General features: G+C 35.6%; 1 protein-coding gene across 1 annotated transcript in view; it reads left to right on the top strand.

The window, feature by feature from the left end:
- MAN2A1 (mannosidase alpha class 2A member 1) overlaps positions 1–23,023 on the top strand; it is a 118,967-nt gene extending 95,944 nt beyond the window's left edge. Inside the window, exons 20-22 of the mRNA XM_058864511.1 lie at positions 14,878–15,072; positions 19,557–19,667; positions 20,008–23,023. Coding sequence (XP_058720494.1) covers positions 14,878–15,072; positions 19,557–19,667; positions 20,008–20,160 — 459 coding nt within the window. The 3' untranslated portion in view covers positions 20,161–23,023. The remainder of the gene's footprint in view (positions 1–14,877; positions 15,073–19,556; positions 19,668–20,007) is intronic.
- The last annotated feature ends 503 nt before the right edge of the window (positions 23,024–23,526 follow it).

Here is a 23,526-nt window from a genome sequence, read left to right as displayed (position 1 = left end):
TCAAAGTATTTGACGTTAAAACATAGTGCCAGACATGTACAGGAAACATTGTGCTTATTATCTCAAGCAAGGTGAGTGCAAACATATAGATTCCCCTAGACTTGTAAACTTACAAGCTGTTATCTAACTGCACGAGCACTTTCTCTGCTAAACCAAATTAGTAGCTCTATGTTTGCTTTCTTTTCAGGACCTTTCCAAGTTTCAGTGAAGTTGCCTTCTGTCTGAAAGGGAGCGGCAATAACCATGTATGCCACTCCCTGCACTGGGCAGCAAACTGGGACATTCACATGGTATTAGAAGTCTATGCCTTGGGTTTTACTCTACATATTTAATAGGTTTTTTTGTTAGTGTTGTTTCAATAACCTTCTAAGCTTTCAGAGCTTTATTTGTACCCTTGGCTAGTTTGCCATAGATTTGTTAATTTGCCAGATAAACTGGAAATAGCCAACAGCTGCCATCCTTGAATAGTATGTTTGCACAATTTTTAAATGACTGAGAAGAAAACTTAATTTTAGATTTGGAAATCCTGTAACTGAAACTGTAAGGTTTGTGGAATAGGGAAATAAGACCTTAATATTTCTTTTTCTTTTGAAGGTAAAAACAACCCAGAAAATTGCTGTGAATTTTACACAGGAAAAATTATTACATTAAATCAAGATCCTTAAATATTGCACAGTATTAAACTGAAATTCAATGCGCATTCAAAAATAAAATGTTTTAGCACTGCTAATTATAACATGAGACACAGAAACCTTCTGAGGAAGAAGGACAACTTGGAGCAATAACATTCAGATTGTTATTAGAGGAGTGACAGTGTTTTTTGGTCCTGTCCCTGGGAGCTGCCACATTACCAGGCAGTGGGTGTCGTCATTTTGCAGGATGCTAAAATGGAAGGGCCTTAATTTAGGGTGGTGGCCTTCCAGGGTTGAGTTCTGGATTCCAGCTCGGTGTTTGGGGCATGGCCCGAGGGCAAGGTGGATTGACTGATGTAAGAGGCATAGTCTGAGATTGTGGGTGTGGAGTTAGAGGAGTTGTCTTGGGCAGAAAAGGCATCCACAGGGGAAGGAAGTGGAGGAGCTGAGATGGCGGTCGGGCTCCGCAGTCACATTTTGACTCTTTCTATCCTGGGTCTCTGGGGGATGATGCTTCAAGATGATCCAGCGCCATGTTGGATCATCGTGAAAGGCTTGCCAAGTGATGGTTCCAGGGAAGGTATCGGGTTAGGGGTAACTGACGGACCAGGTGATTGATGCTTTGCTCGCTGATGAAGGGTTTCAAGTATGGTGTGGAAAATGGGGCACAATGGAGTCCCTCTTTATCGACAAACCCTATAATTTAACCCCCACTGAGTCCCAAAGTTCGGTGGTGCAAATATAATCAGCAGAGGCATTAGGAAAATTTTTAGAAATCTACTTCACCATTAATTTCAATTCTTTCTTTGAAAATTTCTTGTCTTGATCCATTAAAATTAATTTAAAATGTTCGTATATATTCATTTCCACTCAAGACATGCAGTTGCCCATCTCTTTCTCACTGCCTTAAGGGGAAAAGCCACTGGAATATGCCAAGTCATTAAAGACTTGATCCCATTTTTTTTTTCTTTCAAGTCATAATGGTGAAATGGGCTGTTAATGTCCCATGCTTCCCCAAAACCTACCTGCAATCCTCCACAGGTGAATGAAACAGTTGTCCTCACTGCCCCTGGCTGAGAACCATCAGGCCCCAATGTGGCAACACATAAAAACAGGGAGCACTTTGCCTGCTGCTCAGCTACCCCAGCTGACCAAACCGACACAGAAAACCCTGACTATCAGGGTCCCTGTTCCAGGCGCCACTTGTTGCAGTGAAGGTGGCTTCGACAAACCTTTAGGTCCCCTGATTTCAGGGCAGAGAGTGTAGGGAAAATAAATAGGAGCAGGAGTGATGGTTGGCACCAGGAAAATAACACTTCCATAAGGAATAAAAGAAAACAGGGACAATTCCCAAAAGCTGAACAACAATAACCAGGGGAGCTCTGTGGGGGTGACCAACCAAAGATGAGAACAAAGGAAGACACAATGAAATGACCTTAGGGGATGAACATTCTAGTAGCCTAACCATATAGGGAGCAACATTACCCAGTCTGTAACCGACCTGTAACTTATTTAACATTACACCAGAGTGGTATCTTGACTTTTAACTCAAATGAAAGATTCCCATGGCTTCAGATAGATAGATGGCTCTTAGGAGGCACTAGTCAGGTGGCTCCTCTTCCTGGCCTGGCTGAATTCCGCAGGAAATAAGATTCAGAAGGAAATATTTAGACTACAGACATAAAAATCTTTCCAGTTCAATATGATTCTAGGAAAGTTGAGACCATTTTGTCTTAAATGGTTTTTTTTTCATTTGCACGTATTTCAATTTGCCTTTTTGTATCTTAGTCTTTTGAATAATCTCAATTTTCTTTCCATTCTTTGTATTTTCTCTTTTTTTTTTTTTTTTAATTTAGCATTTTTGAGAAGGACAAAATCAAACGTACATTTTCATACTGAGAGGCAGTAGAATCATGATGACAGCACTGAGTATATTTTAAAACCATTGAATAGCTAAAGATGAGAGGTTGTATACCAAGCTCCTAATGAATATGCAGATAAATTGAAATTAATTCTGGTTGGATATCATTAGCCACTCTGAGAGGATGATAATATCAAGCTTAAAGCTAATTTTCACCATCTAATGATTGACAGTGGTTGTTTTTTTTTCAGGTTGTACATGTCGTTACAATTTTTTGCTCCTCATCATGTATAATGCAGACTGCATATTAACTGCATTTATCAGTGTGATGTGCAGCTACCCAAGCTAACTTGAGGTCAGCAGCAGTCTGACTGTGACAACAAGTATTGCACAGGTTAATCCATCCTTGCAAGAGGAAACCTGCAGCAGGATCTATACTGCCACCCAAAAATTCCTTAGTACCCAGGGTAATTTGTGTTGTATTAAATTAGAATGTGGACCTGGTTATTGGACATGGAAATCTATGTTTACATTAAAAAATAATTTGAAACAACAGAAGCAGATCAAATCAGTTAGTGGCATAGTGCTTGCAGTGACATTTTGTGCAGTCTTGGTGCTTTCTGTAGAACCATAAAATAACTCACTCAAAGTTACCTCTGGAACTCTTCCAGTCCGGTTCCTGCTCAATGCAATTTATTTTTGTGTCAGAACAGACATAAAAGGTTAGTCATCCATTCAGACCATGATCAAGATGTGATGGGTTAGAGTATGGTTCCATACCTCCAGGGGAGCTCCTTGGTTACTTCTTTCTAAAAGGAAACTGGTACGCACACGCTGAGATTGCTCTGCGAAGTAACACAGTGCCCCCTTGAGTGGAGTTGGCCACCAGTTCAGTTTCAGAACAGCTGCTGCTTCAGACCAAAACACTCCATTGGAAACATTTTGAAGTTCCCTCAGAGTAAAGGGAGCCTAAACAACTCTGTGATTTTCTAGTTAGAATATTTATTTACACGTGTCTTTGCATATATTTGCCAACTTGTTTGTGATACAAGTATCATCTCAGAAGAATAACAGCGTAATTTCCTTTCTTTGTTAAAATTCTTTGTTAAAAATTTACTGTAGATTTGAAAGTTTCTGTGCAAGTTCCTGAGAATCTTTCAAAGGAGAAGGGACAGTTACGTACTACAATCAAAAATTCCTGAGGTGCTTTGGAAACCTGTGTTCCACCATCTTCCTTTCCCTCTAACTCTTCATGCTGAGCTTATAATGGTTTTAAGTGGCTACAGAAGACTTTAAGGGCCATTGGTTCTTATACACTCTTGAAAGGACTTCATTGAAAGTGGAATCAGAGCTGTGGTGTGTAGGCACAGTCCAAGAGGTGCTGTTGTCCCAACTGATCCAATGTACTCAAGCCCCAGGAGCCAAGCAAGATGTTTTAAGGAAACATTTTCTTTCTGGTGTTGTATCTGGAATTCCCCTTTCATATGGTTAGAATGTTCCAGAATTTTGTTTTTCAAAATGTATCTGAACATTCATAACATTTTCTGATTCATGTTACTGTTTCAGTGTTAAAGTGGTAGTTTCTTTCTGTTTCATTAGATGTGCAATCACACTTTTTTTTAGCCCAGTTACTCAGAAGGTAGTTGTTGTAATAGCTTAAAAATAACCATGTCAGAAAAAATTATTATGTTATTATGCAGTTTATATATGTAATCAGCTACAGTGTGACTCATACACTGACCTAGATTTCGTTGTCAAGCCATGTTTTGTTATTGACTTCAGGAGCCACTGGAGGAGAAAGTTTTGACCATCTGACATCTTTGCCATTACAAGCTTTTCCTAGTGTTCCAGAACATTTAATTCCATCTTTTCTCAAAAACAATTCTGAAGAACAGAATGCTTTTTGCTCTTTGTGAAACTTCCCCAAAAAAGGAGAGTATATGAAGTGTAACAGGTGCAGATCTTTAAAATTCATTCAAATAATTGTGCATCACTGCTGAAATTACTGTGGAGAGTTTTTGTTATCACAATATCTACCAAAAGTTTGTTTTCATTTATATCTCTAAAATACTTTTTTCCTCCCCCAACCCCATCCTAAGCTGTAAATTTTAATGGCAGGGTCAAACCACATGAATGTCCTGAAGTGTAAGACTGACATGCCTAGTGGGTGGACAGGGTGAAATTCTTAATAATTGTTGGTATTCTCAAATAATCTATATTCTATTAGATTCTTAATCCTAATACTACCTAGGTTTCGGCTCTTGAATTCTAGTTCAACTAATCAGTCATAAATACTCATTCAGATATTGCCTCTGTAGAAGACTTCAGGTTGATGGGTTTTGCTGAAGCTTTTTTTGGTTTTGTATTTGTGGGGAGGGAAAATACTTGGGAGGGAGGTGGTTATATTTTCTATTTATTTGTTGTTGGTTTTTTTCTTTTTCCCCCAAGATGGATACTAAATGTTTATTCACAATGACAGTATTGTTTGTTAAGTGAGCTGTGTTTGTAGTAAGAGCTGGCACAATCTCATTTCACTCTACATTATATTCACCTCATTTATTGATAACTGTGTTCCTCGGGCTTCAGATGTTTTTTACTGTATTTTTGATATAATTTTTTCATAAAATTTCTACATACAACTTTTTCTTCTACTAGATGTAACTAATCCTTCTTATATGTTCATTTTCTCCCTGCAAGCATATTTTGGCTTGAATCATATTCTAAGACTGTCTTTTCTTTCTTCAGATTTTTAACCAAGAATTGAATCCATGTCATTTTTAAATTAAAGGGACTAATATTTAGCTGAGAATGAAGCTGAATACAGTTTATTAATACTTGTCAAAACAGTAAATATTTCTATCTTTTTGAAAATACAGACTACTTTATATTTATTGTAAGTTTTGGAAAAATAATAATTAATACCCTGTTATTTTCTGAATCCCAGCATATTATGACAGTATAGGAGTGAAAGAAATAGGATCTGTAGAAAGTGGTAATATATTATTTCATCAAAGACATAGCTGGAGAAAAGATGCCGTGCCAGGCAGACATTTACTTCTTCAGATTCCTATTTCATACATTGACTTAGTTTATTTATGTAACTGGATTTATAGACTGGGCTCAAGCAAAGAGCCAGGATTCAGTGGCTCAAATGGCTGTTACTTTTGGGGAAGGTTGTTAAGAGGAACAATAATACAGTTAATAAAATCAGAAATCAAACTCCATTTCTTCCACCATATACAACTATTCTTTTCACTTACTAAATCTCTATAAGTACCTACTTTCTCTAAAAATTTATGGCTGGTGACACAGCTATTTTTGTCTGATTATTGTGTTGCATTTGCTCTTTATTGATGTGCTTATTTATAATGCATGTGCATGTCTCACTGTAGCTGTGTATTATACTGTGCATTGCTATGCTACATGCAACCACACCTTAACAAACATAATTAACTTGATGTTTCAAAAAAGCAGAAACTTGACATTGCTTTAATTATTACCATTTAGAAGCTTTTCCAAACTCAAGTGTGACAAGCTCGGATACTCTAAGATCATTTTTAATTGTAACTGCCACAGTGAACTCATCAAATATGTACAAAATTTTTAAGGTTTTGGGGCCATAGAAGGAAAAGAAAAGACATTTCCATCTCGTTTTCACACAAAATACAATACATCTGTTTTAGAGCCTTACCACGTATATGTAGTAAGGGCTGAACACTAATTTTGTATTTCATTTGAAGAGATATTCAGGTATATGTTACTTTCCAGTTTTGCTTGAAACACTACTTTTAATTAATTGTTTCTTCTACTACAATATAATTTATTCTGTATTTCTTATGCAGGAACTTTGTGTTTGCTAATCAAGAATAATGTTTCTATTTCTTATTTATCTACAAATGCTATCTGTTTGCAGGCAAGCACTGCCATTGCTTTTATTTCAGGACACTTTACAGCTTCATTTCCTTCAAATTTTTTTTTTCATGATACAGTGACAAAGATGTGTTGCAGAAAGCTTTTGAATAAAGACTGATTTGTCTACAAGCTCCATTCTTATTCTCCTGTTATGAAGCATTCTCGTCCTGTAACAGGGCAGCAGCCACTTGTAGCTGACTCCTGGCTTGAGTAGATGCTACAGAGGACTGTCTGCCTCTGGGTTCTGCACATCCAGCTATGCCTCTCTTGGTTTGGTTTTATCTATTCATTTGTGTGTACCCATCTGTTGTCTCTGGGTAGAAAGAATTTTACCTCAGTATTATGCATATTATAAAACCTTGGTCTCTCCACTGTTAGCTCATATAGTTCATCAAAGGACAAGGGTAGGCCTGTTTATTTTCTTTGGTGACCTTATCTGAGCTGGTGCATTTTTAGGTCTGAAATTGAAACCTTTCTGTATCACCACTTCTAGGAAGGCTTAATTCCTGCTGCAAGATCTAACTGTAGGGCAGAATCCTCCCTAAAGTAGGGAGAAAGCATGCAGATCCTTCTTGCTTCTTCTTGTATTTTCATATGAAATGACTCTGGGAATAATCTCCTTGCACATTCAAGTTTCCACCAGTAGCAAGAACTTTGTATGAGGAGCAGAGTTCCAATGCCTGGTAATTAGCAGATTTCACTGTGTACTTTCTGTCCTTAGCATCAGTTTTTTAAACTACTTCCTCATCAAAACTGAGCTCCAGAAAATTTCTGGTCACTGTTTTCTGCCATCATTGGGAACTGAATAAGCTCTTGCCAATCATCTGGTAAAATCTAGTACCAGGTCCCTTCCACAAGCCTAGTGTGGGGTATTTATTTAGTCATTAAGTCCCTCCTCCTGTGCCATTAGTAAGTAATATAAACACTCTAAGAAGAATTAGAAGAGAAGAAATAAAATTGGCGGGAAAGGTTATAACCAAAGTATAAAATATATTTATTGCCAAAGAAACATGTCATGCTATCTATCTGCTTTTCTGATCACTTTCATCCAGCTATTTTTATGGCTATGTATTTTTCAGCCTTAGTAATCGTGGTGATGTGCTTACGATCATGGTGACTAGATTCTTCCTTTACCATCTGCATTGTTCCATAGACCAGTGAGCAGGTGTTCTCCAAATGATCTCTTTATAGAACATGATTTCTGTTGTGGCACCTGATTGAACACTAACTTTACTAAATGCAGCACCAAAGGAACAGTGATAGGTGGAGCAGTGGAGCACAAGCTGCTCCTGAGGCCATGAAAGGGAGAAAATTAGATTGTTCCTGGTGTTAAACCCAACAAGATGAATCATCAGAAACTGCCCTAGACTAAGAAAATTCTGGATTTAAAATATTTTTTTTTTTTTTTTGTAAAACAAGAGGATAGCTATGGGATGTTCAGTAGAACTGACACAGGAGGGGAAGGAGAAGGATTGAGGAGTAACAAATGGAAAAAGTAGATGTAAAAGGGGCATAAAAGGCTCTGATGAAGCCCAGTGATTGATCACCACAGTCCATTCTGGATTATTAAATCTGATTCCTGTGCAAGTACCCAACCTTTTCCGAATCTGTGTGAGCCAGCTTCAGGTAAGACTAGGGAATAAGAGGTTTGTGTGACACCTATTGGAGGAGAGATACACTATTGTCTGAGGGACCAGTACAACTGATTTCCAGTTGCTGGCAAGACCTGCATTTTCTGTGTGTGCCTGTAAACAGCAAACTGCAAGCTGACAGCTCCTGGAAGAAAGTGAAGTCTGACCTGGTGAATCATTAGGAAGCCTAAGGTCCAGACCTGGATATCAGAAGGGTTTATAGTCCACACTGAGGTATTAGTTGTTGTTGAGTATTTTTATGAATCAAGGTCTAGAACTCCAGACCTGGTCACTTGGAGGGCACAATCAAATTTGGATTGTCTGTTCTACTTCTGTTACCCAAGTGCTCTGGCAAAGTTGTTGTCTCTGTTCACATGGATGGCTATGTGTTTCCATACATGCCTAATGGGAATAATGTGCTGCCTTTCTCCTGCATGGTCTTGGAGAAGCAGCACCACAGCAGGCTCCTATCCAGCAGCCTGGAATGAGAGGAGTCTCCTCTTGCTGGAAACTGCCAAATTTGGCTCTAGCAGACTGGGAAAAATTCCTCCAGTGGAGGCAGATTTCCCTGGATTTGGTAGGTAGCCTGCAACAGTCCCAGGTTTTTCCTGTGCAGTTTTAGTGCCGACTAAATATTGGTATGGAAAATATGTGCTGATTTTAGAGTCACTGAGACAACATCCAGTCTTGTGGCTATTATATGGTGCCTCAGAATTTTCATTTCTTCTATAATCAGCCTCCAGGAACCCCTTTCAGCCAGTGTGGCAGACATGCATTTCCAATGCATTTTTATTAACAATGGCCAAGTGAATTGATAGAAAATTTTCCATTCCCTGAGGTAAAGATATGAAATCAGATTTACTCTGCTCTCATGAGTTATCTTTTCCTGGTCTCTTCAATAGCTGTCAAAAGACCCTAAACACTCTGGACCATGGCTCTCAATTAAAGTATTTGAAACCCATTGCAAAAAAAACTAAAAAACAAACTGCTTTGATGTGCAAAAATGTAACAGAATTGATGGATTTTTAAGTGTAGAGAAAAATGTATATACAAACAACTCTAATCCTTATATTTATTTTTGCCCCCCCCCCCCAGCATTTCAGGAATGCCAAATGCTCTGGTATAGCAGAAAATAATTTGGCATCAGTATCCTTGTTTACAGATTTTTTAAGATTCTAGGATATCTGCTTGTTCAGTACTTATATTTGTGACTGTCATTTCTGTTGCAACTTACCCGGGCTTTCCTAAAAATCTGTTTAGTCTAAGCTTGGATTTTTTTACAGAGATTACCTGAAGATTTTTCTGCTGAAGATTTTTGTGCAGCTTTAAGGTCTTAGATGTTCTGAATCCCAAGGCACAGAGAAGATCTTCCTATGACCCTATTTGATTTCCATTCAAAATTCCTTCTGCAAACACCTGCTATTTTCAAAACTGCTTGAAGTCTTGGTCACTGTTTTCTTTGTCAGATGCTCACATTATCCTTGCACTCTTGGACACCAAAAGGGAATTACTCAGCTCAGAAGAATTAATCCAGTTTATGTCCGTCATTAATTGCTGTTTGTTGTATTGGGGTGTAAGATCCATTATCTTTCTTCCTTCCTTCTGAAAATCACTAGGAGCTGTTACAGACATGTGAAAATCTAGCTTCAGGTATCAGCCTTAGAGGAAAGGGAATGAATCATCCATATCTGGAGGATTTTCAGAACTTGTCAGACTTTGATTTTTCTTTTTGCATTACAGTGTGCAACTTTGAATTAATTTAAAGCAAGAACATCTGATTTTCACTTGGTGAGATAACAGCCAGACAGTATTGCATGCAAAGCCTATTACTAAGTTGAAGCCATTTATTACTTGATGTCAATTTAATGAACTAGACTAGTGTCAGTCTGAAACAAAACCTGAATTTCTCTTCTAAGTTGTGAGCCTTAGGGCAATGTGTGTATAGAACATCGTGCAATTTTCTTACTCTCTTCCTGCTTGGAGACCCCGCCTTCCACAAGTGGGGAGCCACTGTAGTTAAGGATTCAAACTGTTTGCATTTGGTGTGTGTAATTTTAAAGCGTAGACATCTGCCCTTATTTAATCTGCTCTTAAACCTGCCCTGCCAGTTATTTTTGTCACGTGTTGTAAACCTGTTATTCACATCATCAGTGATGTTGTCTGCTGTTTGTTTCTCACCTATGAGCAGCCTAGCACAGTATTACAGAATCAATTTCTTGTATAGAAGCAGCATCACATCAAACATACTGATGGATTTTCAGTCTTTGAATTGTACAGAAAGAAACAGTTTTTTTTCCTGAATTTGCCTTTAGAATCCTTTGTCTCACGTTCTTGATTGCTGTCAGTTGCTAGTTTATGATTAGGATATTTAAAGATATTGTCTCCATATGCTTTGGTAATAAAGATGTTCTGAAAAGTGTTTTTGCTCCACAAATTAAATTTTTAAGTCCACAAATGTTCTCCTTTAAAATGTGCTGTCCATTGGTTTTCTGAATCTGGTAGAGAGAATTTTGATAAAAATTGTCCTGACACAACATGAAAGAGAATGAGAAACTTTTTCTTTCCAGCAATAATAAGAGTGGTTTGTTATCAGACTATTTTAGTCTGCATCCCTTGATTTAGCAGGCCCAGAATTCTACCTGTTTCCAGTTTTATTTGATTGTTCATACACACTGACTCAGTATGCCCATTTCAGCGTGTTATAATTGGTAGTGTGGATGCCAGTGGGGGTTTACTGTTATAATTAATGTGCTTTTGGTGACTTTGTCATTGCAGAGAAGAGTCTAGAGGAGGAGAAAATAGTCAAGATAATGTGATTTGATAAACTGTCTGCTTTAGTTTCCTTTCCTTAGTTTTATATAGAAAATTTTAGATATACTTGTCTGTGTTGAAAAGTTCATTGGTTCTCCATTAGCTAAATTGGTGTACAATTATCAACTTCTTCAGCTTTACTTTCTTCTCTATGAATTCTCTATTAATTTTCCATTGCTGTCTTCTGTTCAATTATTAAATGATTTCTGAAGAGTCTAATTAGTATTTCCCCCCTCTAATTGAAGACCTTAGTTACTGAATTTAAACTCTTGCCAGAAAACCCTCTGAGTCTTGGAGGCAGAGTGACTTTTTACCCAGGCAGTGGGCAGCGCAGGAAATAGAGCAATGGCATGGTCCCTGCGGGGGGGAGCAGCAGAACACCAAATCTCATGGAAATGGTGAAGAGAAGACCAAAGCAGGTGTGGGCAGGGAAGCAGGACCACAGAGTTGAAAAGCCCAAGGAGGGGAGGAGGGTAAAGCTGACCCTCTGAGTGAGCTCCTGATCCCTCCAAGAAACCCAAAGCAAATAGGCACTCCCTTATGCTGTAGTTGCCTGCTTTTATGTGCTAAAGTCCCTCCCACAGCCCAATTTCCCAGGCATTTTTTCTCATACTTACATGCATCTGCCCCACTGCCAAGTGTCAGGGGATCACTCACAGCCCAATCCTGGAAGTTTACTCTGCCCTGATCGGCTGCCAGGAGAAGTCTTCCTGGGGAACAGGGTTGCCAGCACGTGTACAGCCCCTATAGGAATCCTTCAGCTCAGATATAATGTATGTTGAGTCATAAATAAAAATCAGATTGGTCCCCTTCACCCAGCCCTGGAAGTGTTCAAGGCCAGATTGGATGTGACTCTGAGCAACATGTTGAGGAAGGTGCCATCCCTGCCTGTGGCAGAAGGATTGGAACAAGCTGACTCTTAACTCCTTTCCAACCCAAGCTTTCCATTAGTTCCATGATTATCAATAAAATAGCTCATTTATGATAAAAAGGAACTTTTTATATTTATTTAATAAATAAATATAAATAATTTATAAAAACTATATTTTATGTTTGTATGAATAATTATTATATGAATTTATATTATTTATTATATAAATACAATTCTATAAATATAATTTTTATTAATAATTTTATCCATAATTTAATACTATTTATATTCTTAAAACTTGTTGCAAATTGTGATCTAATATTAGATTGGATTATGGCTTGTGTCTCCTCAAAACTGAAAATTTAGAATTATTCACCTTACTTTTGATGACAAGGAAAGATAGAATGAGGATCCACTTAAGTCTATTATTTTTGTTTTTTGTTTTTTACATTTACATCCATTTATGTCTACTGCATATTCAGATTGTGTTTCAATTGTGTGTTTTCAATTGGATAACTGTATATGGATGTACTGTAAGATGGTTAAAAAGGCAGTATTTGCTTTGATTTGAGCTCATTAAGCCAGCACATCATCATCTGGCTTTCATCAGATTCTTGCCAGTACTTAACATTTGTAAGGCTGCCAGAGGAGCTCCATTCACACTTTGAGTGATAAATGCTGTCATGGAAATAGAGGAAATAATGTCACTTTTGAAAGAGCAATACTTTAATTAGATTAGGACTGTGGGACTACCTCTTCTGATACAGCATCAGCAGGGTGCTGCTGAAAGCCATCCACATGGTGAAGGCATGCACAGAGTAATTATTCTTCCCATTTCATTGTTTGTGTGTGCACACCCTTCTCATCTCTCTTTCCAGACAGTCCTGTTTAAATTCTGGATCACTAGACTTGAGGGGAAAGACATACTCCAACCCTTACATGATTCTGATGTGCCTAGGGGAGAGTGTGATTTGAAGAGCCCCTTTTCAGTCTTCTGTGAAAGCATTGTCTTCACCATGTTTGCAAAACCCTTTTTCCCTTGATCTCCTGGCAGCTCTTGACCTTCTGCATTCCCGTTGCTGTTACACAAATTTAGTGAATGACTTTTTTTGCTGGTGCAATCATCCAGAACTGACTGTCGTTCCAGATGTGGGAATACAAGATTCATTATGAAATCTCCACCTAAGTCTTAGTTCCAAAGTGGAAAATGCATAAGAACAATGTTCCTGCCTGTGATACCACATTTAGATGCAGTGGGAGCAAAAATGGACTAAATTGAATCAGTTCTGGACCTAGCATTTACCAGTCCTTCAAGGCTGTGCTTATTGAAATATTTTGTTTTAAATATTATAAAATGATGAATAGATTATTTTTCTGATTCATTCGTGATTTGTAAGATATTTTAGAAGACCTAATTTTAAGTTCTCAGATGCAAGCAATCAAATTACAGGGGAAAAAAAAGAAGGTGAAAGATGAGAAAACAAATGGCAATTAAATGTTTTAACAGACTTTACCACTTCTATGGCAACAGAGTGAAGAGTGTTCCTTTTGGGGTAGAAAAAGGAACTCTTCTTTGAAAGAACATGGATCTGCACATTTTCCCTGTATATAGGGCATGCATTCAGACAGTTGAATGGAAGACTTTTAGATTAAACTGTACATAGGGCAAGCTTGCTCATAATGTAATTAGAACAGAAGAAAATAATGGCATGGAAGTCTACCAGTAACACTGAACTTCTCAAGGTAATGGAAAAAAAAAAAATCAAGGCTAAACAGAGGAATTAGAAGACTCAATACTGATTAGAGACGCCATAAAATAGTACATGGAATTCAGTATAAATAAATGCAATGAGACATATGGAGAAGCAATCCTCTACAACAATCCACTGTTAGCATTTGGCCGTCATAATATATTCTTAAAAATACTAAGCCTCAATGCCTAGTTGATACCAAAGAGCAGAGTGTTACTTATTACTAAGGAAAGCACCAAGAATAAAAGAGAATTACCATCCTGCATTGATTCAGGCCTGGAATATTTTGAATTTCTTCACTGTCAGCTCTATTTTGTGCTACTGAAGAGATATAAATAAATATGCATACATGTAAACACACCCCAAGACAGAAATTACTGTTATGGTTGTCTGTTATAAGCTGAAAAATAATCTTCCCCTTTGCTTTAAGTGTCTCCCTTTTGTTTCTTAATTCAATGTTTCCAGCCTATCATAAAGTGCAAATTTAATGTATCTGTGCTTAAGATACTATATTTTCAATAAACTTAACTGCAAAGTTTTCACTAAATATCACCAACAAGCAGGGATTGATCTGATTAAGTATGCAAGGGAAAAATAAGAGCAAAAGAAGTTTTCACTTCCATTTCTACTCTTATCATCACTGACATTCTAAAATAGAAATTGCCTTTGAAAGTTCTTTTGTTTTCTTATCTTGGCTCTCTGGAGCTTTAACTGGTTGTTGTGAATATGTAAGGTTTGGTCATCTCAAGTTTGTAAGGCAGCCTCTGCAGCCAAGTGAAAACACTGCAAATATGAAACTTTGGAAAGTACAAAATTTGTAAAATCTTTGGATAAAATACCATTGGTTCCTGCTGGCGTGACATTGAAATAACATTTTTGGAAGAAGTCTTTTGCAATACAGACCAAGACAAAGATGCTAGCTGCTATTTCTTCCAGTGAATCTTTTGAGATAAATAGATTTAAAATAGAAAGAGGGATTTGGGATACAAGTTGGAGAAAGCAAGAAATACAGGTCAGAAGATGATGTGGAAAAGGAGATCTGCAAAAGGCTGTCTGCCTCTTCACATAGAAAGAGATACTGAATAAATAGGTGCAACTCACTTAAGTAGTTACTAATTTTTTTCTCTGAACTGTACTGGAGAAACATCAGGGGCTAACACAGAAACACAAGGACTGCTGTAAAATTTGGTGTCATCCTAATTTTGAAAGATTGTTTATAAAAAAAAGTAAGTATGCCTATTAACAGAAGAAAATCAGTGGATTATCAGAGGTTTCCAAAAGTAGTTGAATGGACAGCCTAGAAATTAAAATTTTCTATGTAATTATTGGAATAATGTATAAAGTAAGTGGGTTTCAAAATTTAGATGTGATAATATGTTATCTTGAATCATTCTTTTGTATTTTGCAGAATGAAGAGAAGGCACCAGTCAGTTTTCCATCACTTCTTAGCCATATGACTTCTCTTTTCTTAAATCATCCTGTAATTCCAATGACAACAAATGCAGATTCAGGTGTCCCAGAGTTGATAAGTACTTTTTCTCCACTGATGTCATCCATGCCTTGTGACATGCATATTGTCAATCTGAGGACAATCCAAGCAAAGGTAAGGTCAAACCACTGGTTTTTGTGAGCAAACGTGATAAAGCTTATTATTATAGTCAAGTAATTTATTCTTGTAAAGTAGCTTGTGGGCAGCTTTATATGATAAACTGCAGTGTGATTACAAGCTTTTGGTAATTCCACAAGAGCTGGAGACTTGTGTCTGTTTGAGTGACATGAAATGAAGGGATTGTTTCCTTCACAACGTATTAATATGCATAGTGCAGGATTCTGTCTCTGGAGGGGGTATATTTTAATAAATTCCTAAAGTTTAAGAGAGAACCATTCATATACCTGAGCCTTTTCTGTACTAGAAGAATTCAATTTAAGGCCATTAGAGTTTGTTCTGAGTATGTTTTTAAGAAAGAATATAGTTTTAACCCAAATTTTATTGGTAAAATAGTTTTAAGCTTAATTACAAGACCTAATTTAGTTATTCTAACAGGATCTCATGATTGGTTCCTGTGAGAACATTCTCTGGTAGGCAAACCAAAACCAAATCAAAACAAACATCTAACCACCACCGAAAAACCAAACCAACAAACAAAATACCAACAAAAAATTAAAACAAAAAAAAGGCTCTTCTGTACTGAGTGTTAAAAAACACTTTCCTTCAGAGGAAACAAAGGTATGTAACCACCAGAGTTTAATTTTCCCTTTGATAATCTGAAGGACTGGCACTAATTTTACATTCTTTTCCTGCCAACTGTTCTATAAACTATTTTCAGTTTTTCAGCTCCTTTTAAAATGTGATTATGTTAACTTTATGTTGTACTGCAGTGCTATTCACCAATGCTGCTACCACAGTGAAATCCCGGTTTAATTCTGCCATACTTAGATACAAACTATTTATCCCTTTTCCTCTAGGGTCTCTGTGATGGCTGATCTTGTCTGTATTAACATCAGATTATATTCTGTTTAATCTGTTCTTCATTCTATCTTAATCTGTATTTTAAAACTTAAACAATATTTGCTTTCTCATGCTTTCTCTGTAAGTAGTTCAATCTTGTGTTAGCTCCTTCAGCTGTGACTGGTTCTTATTTTGAATTTCAAAGTGGAAAATCTCTTGATTTTGTAGGTCTTGTGCCTTTGAAAAGTTAGGAAGAAGCCTGATACTAAATTAAATCTTCATGTGAAGTGAATATTTCATATTTCACTGTGTATATTTTCATTTACATCAACCAGCTCAGCATCACAGGTTTACTTCAACACACCAAATTCAGGGGCAGACTCTTCATGAACATATTCCCTGTCTCTTCTTGAGGTGTAAATCCATCCTCTTGTTTGTATGATCTGGGGATGAAAGCTGTGAAAAGACAAGCTTGCTCAGTGTCTGCTTTTTTAATTCAGCATTACTACTTGTAAGTGAATTCTCTGATTTTATCTGGGCTGTTCTGGCCCTGCTGTTCCAACTGATACAGGACTGTTTGAGGCTATGATCTCTTCCCTGTCCACAGCTGTGTGTTTCATTGATTGCTGATTGACAGCTCTTGAGTTTGTAGCATTAATGTGTCCACTTCAAAGTGAAAGCTTACAGCAGTCAGAGGATAGGAAAACTGTTATTATAGATGCAGAATGTTCTTCCCCACAGCAAAACTGGTGCTATGCCTTGTAAATAATTCTGTAAATCTCTTCTCATTTTCTGCATCCTTTCTCTAGCTTTCAAGAATTTGAATGACGAGTGACATAATGCTGGCTAATTGACACAATGAATTTTTCTTCCAGTGATATATGCCTCACCATTGCTTAAACTGTTGAAGCTGATTTTCCATAATCCATTACAATTTCAGATAAGAGGGTACCAAATTAAAAAAAAAAAAAAAGTTAATATTTAAAGTAGAAATCAGAAAGAATATTGTTATTGTTGTAAGATATCTCATTTTGTCATGGAAGTGTACAATTCATTGGCACTACAACATTTAAAGATCTTTTTTCTTAATAGAACTCCAGGTTTTGAGAAATCTGAAACACATTTTATCTGATGTAAATAAACTGGAACTCAAGATCTAGAACAAAGTAGATTTGTTCCTTTATACTCACAGAAATTACATAAATTTGCCATATTGCATAAACCTTGCAGTGTGTGTCTATTAACTTACAGTAGTTAAATTTTAAAAAGAGTTAAAAAAATGAAAAATTTAAAAGAGTTTAAACATTTTTTTCTTTCTCATCAAAATTTTAGCAGGATTGCCCTAGGATACTGGTTATGAGAAAGTGTAACAAATTTTTTTTTCTTATAAGGCCACTTTTTAATTCTCAGAGATCAAAATAAAATCAAACTTTGTCAGCTCTTCTAAGAAAGCTAGTTAGAGATTTAATAGCACTGTGTTTGGGGATTTTTTTCTTGTTGAAAAACAGTGCTGTAAAGTTTTACAAGGTTAAGAATGTTGCTATTTGTTGAAAATTGAGGAGTTTGTTACAGGTTTTCATGCAGTTAGCTTGGTCATGTTTAGAAGGTGTAGGTAAGTTCATCCTTGCTCAGACATTCATTAACCTTAAATGTACTTAATCTAATTTACCTAGAGATGATATAAGAACAGGTAAGTTAAAGTGGATGTGGAGGCTGTGTCAACTTAATCTGTCTTTCAGCTGCTTTGATAACGAGTTAGAACAGATTTATTTTTTGCACAGGGTTGCTATGTGCATGGTAGAAGGTGGAGTACTAAATCATAGATATTTATACTGACCAAAGCACTTTTACTCAGAATGACATTAATTGTTTGTTACCTTTTTGTTTTAAAACTTTTGAACCTTAATTAAGATAATATTTAATTCTAAAAAATTGGGAGATGAAATATTCATGCCATCATTTGAAATGCATGCATGCATTTTTTATGCAGATTACTAAAAGATAATTTAAGTGAATTAGAGGAAGTGTTGATACCCATTACTGGCTTGTCATTTCTATCATTAACTTGCCCCATAGGAAGTCAAGCTTTTTCAGTATGAATTTTAATGTTTCACTAATCTGATGTTTAGGCAGATGGTATTATTTTGTGTGCATAAAAATATCTACTTTTGAGTGCAAGACTGTCACATCAGTGACAATGAAAACCAAGTTAGGTGTTTCATAGTAGGAGGGGGAAAAATATCACAGCTATTACCTTACTTCATGTGGAAAGTGGTACCACTGTTCCAGTGAACTTCTTTTGCCATCAATGTTTATATATACTGGAAACTTTTTTCATATGCTGAATGTAGGCACTACTCATAAATTAAAGAGGTGATTTTCGGTGGTTATAATCTATTGTTCACAGAATCTTTTCAAACTGAGTTTGATACGTGATTTGTAAACTATGCAAAGTTTCTAACAGTCAGTTTTTTGCTAAAAAGTATCTCATTTCAACTCCAAATACTACTGAGTAAATTTTTTACTGTTTTAAATTAGCAACTTAAACCCACAAAGTTTATATTTTTTTATTATATGAATGAGTACTTTATACTATGAATTTGTTGTACTCTGATTCTTTGTCATTCTGGGTTTCAAAGAAGCTGGTACAAGCTGATCTACATCTCCTTTATGGAAAGAAATTATCATGCAAAGTCTGTTAGATGAGGACCTCTTTGGTACACCTTCAGGAGCTAATGCATCACAGAGTGCCTAATGCTTGCTGGCATTGCTTTCTCCAAGCAATAGATACATTCTGCAGCACCAAAATGAGCCTAACTCATGGCAGATGCTTTTGTGAAAAAGCACCAGTGTAAGAACAAGTAAACCAGAAACAAGGAAGAGAAAAATAGCCTGAAGAACTAGCATGGCTTTGGATAGAACCATCTTTTTTATGCTTTTATGAGATATATATAATAAGATTAAGAGCCGAAGAATGTAAAACAGCAATAAAAAAAGAAATAATGTAATTCATTGTAGTAAATAAGTGGCTACAGTGATTGTAGTGGTGCAGCCAGAAGAAAGACATTGAGGGGCTGGAGCATATGCAGTGAGGAACAGCTTACTCTTTAATATCTGTTGAGGCTCAAAAGCACTGAATATCTTAGAAATAAACATAACATTTATTTCATATATATATTTCAGTGTACATTTTTCTGTATACCTTAAGCTGAGATCAGTTTTGCTACATGAAAGTTTGTTCAGCATAATCCCATTGAATATGTAAAACTGCATATAGTAGTTAGTATATGATTTCTAGTTTGTTTTCTGTTTTGCCGTATAATTTTTGTGGGAAGCCATTTAATACAGGTATGATAGCTACACTTCAGTCCTGACTCTGTACATGTGTATCTGTTGACCTTTAAATTCAATGACTTATATTTACATTCTGTAGTACATTGCATGTTTCAACTCTTTACCATTTAGTTCTTTCTTTGTTTAGCTTCATAAAATTTAAAAAGAACCATGACAGTTCAATCGAGGCTGATCCTTTTTTAAGGTGTGAATGTATCATCTGCTGTATGATAATATTTTTTGTGTTATAAAATGTCTTCCTGACTGATACTTTGTGAGTAATCTTCTATAGTGTTTGTTTGTAGGTAGATACCAAACCATCTGATGAAGCTGCTCTGATTCTTCACAGAAAGGGATTTGATTGTAGATTTTCAAACAGAGGCATGGGTCTTCTCTGTTCCACTACTCAGGGAAAGGTATGGTTATTAATCTGTAGGAACTTTTAAATAAAATTTTGAAATAGGTTTGGGATTTTCTTTTGGGGGAAGAGTAAATATAACTTTGTTTAAAACAAGAAGATTTCAAATCCAAATATTTCTAGTACTTTTGAATATTCTAATTAAATTACATTGAAATATAGCAAGTAAATACTGTCTAAAAAGGTCTAAATTATGGTACAGTATTTAATATATGATATTTAAAAATATTCAAAATGGCATGAGAATTTCTTTGCTGGTTCCTGCAAGGATCTGTGCAATTTTAAGGTATTTACTGCTTTTTCTAAATGTAGGTTTTTTGGTTTTTTTTCCCCTCCAGATAAAGGTGCATAAACTCTTTAGCAAATTCAGAGTGGAAAATCTTACACCCACATCATTATCTTTGATGCATTCACCTCCAGATGCCAGAAATATAAGTGAAATAAATATGAGTTCTATGGAGATAAATACATTCCGGATTCGGCTGAGATGAAATTCTGCTTTAATACTGAGATAGAGAAGAGTCTGCAAATGTATCTCCTCTGAGTTTCCTGTGCAATAAGAGGCACATTAATGTTATTCCAGCTTCTGGATACTGTGAGATGAAGATGCATTCTTTAATTTTTTTTTTTTTACCAACACAGTGAAAAGCCATGTTGCAAGAAACTTTTTTTTTTTTGGTCAGGTTTTTTTCCCAGTCAGGTTTTTTTCCCCATAAAATAGCAACATCATGATCAGTTAATACAACAAGTGAAGAAATTTCTATGGATGTTAACCTCTCAACAGATTAAATCTCAGGTTAAATGCTAATTAATGATGTTTCTGGTATTTTAATTTTCATAAATAGGGGATTGGATTTTAAACAGCCTTCTTTTCCTGATTCTTGATTAATTTATGTACAAATGACTCAGTGTAGAAAGTCCTGATGCAGCTTGGAAATAAAATGGAATAAAATGCTCCTGTGTACTAGCTAATGTCCAAATATTTGCAATCATTTATATAAATGATAATAATGTCAATTTATTCCACAATTAATTTCAATTTATTCAATACAAAGGGGATTATTAATTGTGGTAAAATGAAAGCCTGCAGTACTTGTGATAAGTGATGGTAGATTTTAATACTTCTACCATTCACCTGAGTTATGTAAATAGAAAAACATGAATCTACAAAGTAATTTTGCAATGGAAATGTTTAATAAAGCTCCCATTTTGTTACTTGACACACTGGGATATGTGCAATTATTCCGTTAACCATGATGAGAAATGTCCATAATTGTCATGAATACAAGATTTTTTATAAAACTCATTTAGATACCAGTGTTCTCTGAAATGAGTTTTCTACTTCAAGATTACCATATCAAAATAAATGTGCCTTATTTTTTTGATATGTCTTGTTACAATTTTGGTGTCTATGTTAATGTTTTTGGGGAAAAGGTAGTTTATATAATATTTAAGCTGTGTATCTCCTATTGGACAATGTTGGCCACACTGATCTATGTACTCCTGCACCAAGTTTGTGCTATCTTATTCTGAACATTTTGACTAATTGAATGTATTAATATGATGTCATGACATGAAACACCGACAATAAAAGAATTCCTGTAGAAGCTAAATTCAACTGCTTTCAAGAAAATTGCAGCTTGATGCAGAGAGTTGATAGTAAGCAAGATATAGTTTGCAAACCCATCAAAAAATGTGCTTGCATGTCACAGACTGTGGTGACCTGTTAATTCCAAATCATGTGCCTATATTTTAAACAACATTTTACAAACTTGCAACCTCACTTATATTGCCAGTGTTCATGTTACTGAAGAATGGAGACTTTGCTTTTTCCCATAATAATTTGTATTTAGTATCTAAGCCATCCAAGTGTGAAAAGTATTTCCCTAAGTAGAGCTGCTGTTTACAGTTAATATATATAAACATTCACTTGAGTATGATCCCATTTTATAGCCTTCATTTATTTTCATAGCTTGTTCTTCTATCTCTTGCTTATGCTTTACTTTTCATACCTGTTGCTTATCCTTAATAGTAATGCATGAAAAGTCATCATAACTGGTAAAAAAGATGTGCTAACTCTAATATTGCCTCCTGTATTTAATTTCATCACTGTTGTTCAACAATTATATCAAATATCAAAGTCTATCAAATTATTTCATGTAGCTACAGGCTATCTGAAAAGAAAATGAAAGTCAGACTTCGATTTTATGTATTGTCAGAGGTTGGATCTCTGTTGAAATTGTCTAGATTTTCTTAATTCAATCTACTGTGTGTTTTGTAATAATGGGAATACTTTAGTAGGATCTGGTGCAAGTTACATCAAGAATATAGGAACCACTAACCACAAATGGAAGAATCAGATAGATCCAATAAGTGGATGTTTTCATGCAATAAACATGTACTGTAACTTTTCTTAGAAAGAGTATTTGAAAATGCTGGGTTTTGTTGGAACTCAAAGCTTAGTGGACTTGCCAGCAGAAATTTCTCGTAACATTTATTTTCTTGCTTCTTCAGATGATAATGTTTAAGAGTCTCTTATGTGTTCTGTGCAAGAAAACATTCAAAATACTATTTCAGTTTTGCTAGGCAGAAAAGGAAAGTTTTGATGCAATAAAATTTTAAAGTATTTTGCCTCTTGGAATTGCTTTGCGAGATTCTTCATATAGTATTGGTTCTTTACTTTTATCATCAACTGTACAATCATGATGCCTGAATCTTCCTTAACCAACAGATGTAATCCTTGTCCTTTATTTTGCTTCTTTATTTTTATTTTTTGGGTTTTTTTTTTTTTTGTGTAATGACAGCTTTCAATTTCCTAAATTCCTTAACTAAATCAAAACTCCAGTCAAAGTCTCAAAAAGTATTTTCCCAGAATTGATTCAGAATGCTATTGTTGATGAGGTTGTGTTCTCATTGGCTTGGGTTTTTGTTGGATTTTTTTTTTTTTTAAACACGAGTCTTAATTAATTCTTAGGCTGTCTTTTTGTGAATTGGCCATCTAATTAAATGTTATTATTTTGGTTTTTTTTTCTCTCTTTATAGCTGCTGGGTTTGTAGCTATTGGTTAAGAGAAACAAGCATCTTTACCTTGCCAGTATGATTTTAAATGCAATGCTGTGTAAGAAATGGCTTAAAACCTTGTAATTACTTTCCATATGAGAGTTGTATCTGTTCTGATTTTATGGTTTGGGGTTTTTTACATTCCTTTATCTTAATTTTCTTTGGTTTACTTGCTCATATTGTCTGTAACAAACTGATTTCAGCGGAAGGTTTTTGATATTTTCTCTTGGAAGGTTTTATATCTTATGGGGATATGTAAAATAAGATCTCTAATAAAAGGTAATGTTATTGTGAGATGTGGTCAGCGTCATTAATGCCTTGGCTTTAACAAATTTTAATTTTTTTTTTTTTTTTAATGAGAGAAACAACAAACAATTTCTTTGAAAGAGTTCATATATCAGTATCTGTTGGGAATGAGAGTTATCTCTAGTGAGATGAACTCCTGATCAAAGGTGCAATCTATTTCACAGCTGCCAAGCAGAAGAGGATAGGTGCTAATTTCAGAGATATAAACATGTGAGATTGCACTGTGTAGGAAGGAAATGGGCAGCTCTTTTACAAAGGAAGTCATGCATTGACTTCATAGAAAATATTAGAAGGTTTAAAATTCTAGAATTTTTTTTTACTTGAATTAATGTTTATCTTTGAAGCAAATTAACAAACACACCGTTAGAACATAGCAAGTCAAAATAACACTTCAACTGTATTTGGACTGAACACTTTTAAAAAAATTACATAATGCTGATATAATTGCACAGGGCATGTTCAACAGGCATAGATGTTTTACAGGTTTGCTT

Source organism: Poecile atricapillus, chromosome Z (assembly GCF_030490865.1).
Source record: "Poecile atricapillus isolate bPoeAtr1 chromosome Z, bPoeAtr1.hap1, whole genome shotgun sequence".
NCBI lineage: Eukaryota > Metazoa > Chordata > Aves > Passeriformes > Paridae > Poecile > Poecile atricapillus.
Note: the sequence above shows the minus strand (reverse complement) of the source record. Positions and strands in the feature narration are given on the sequence as shown.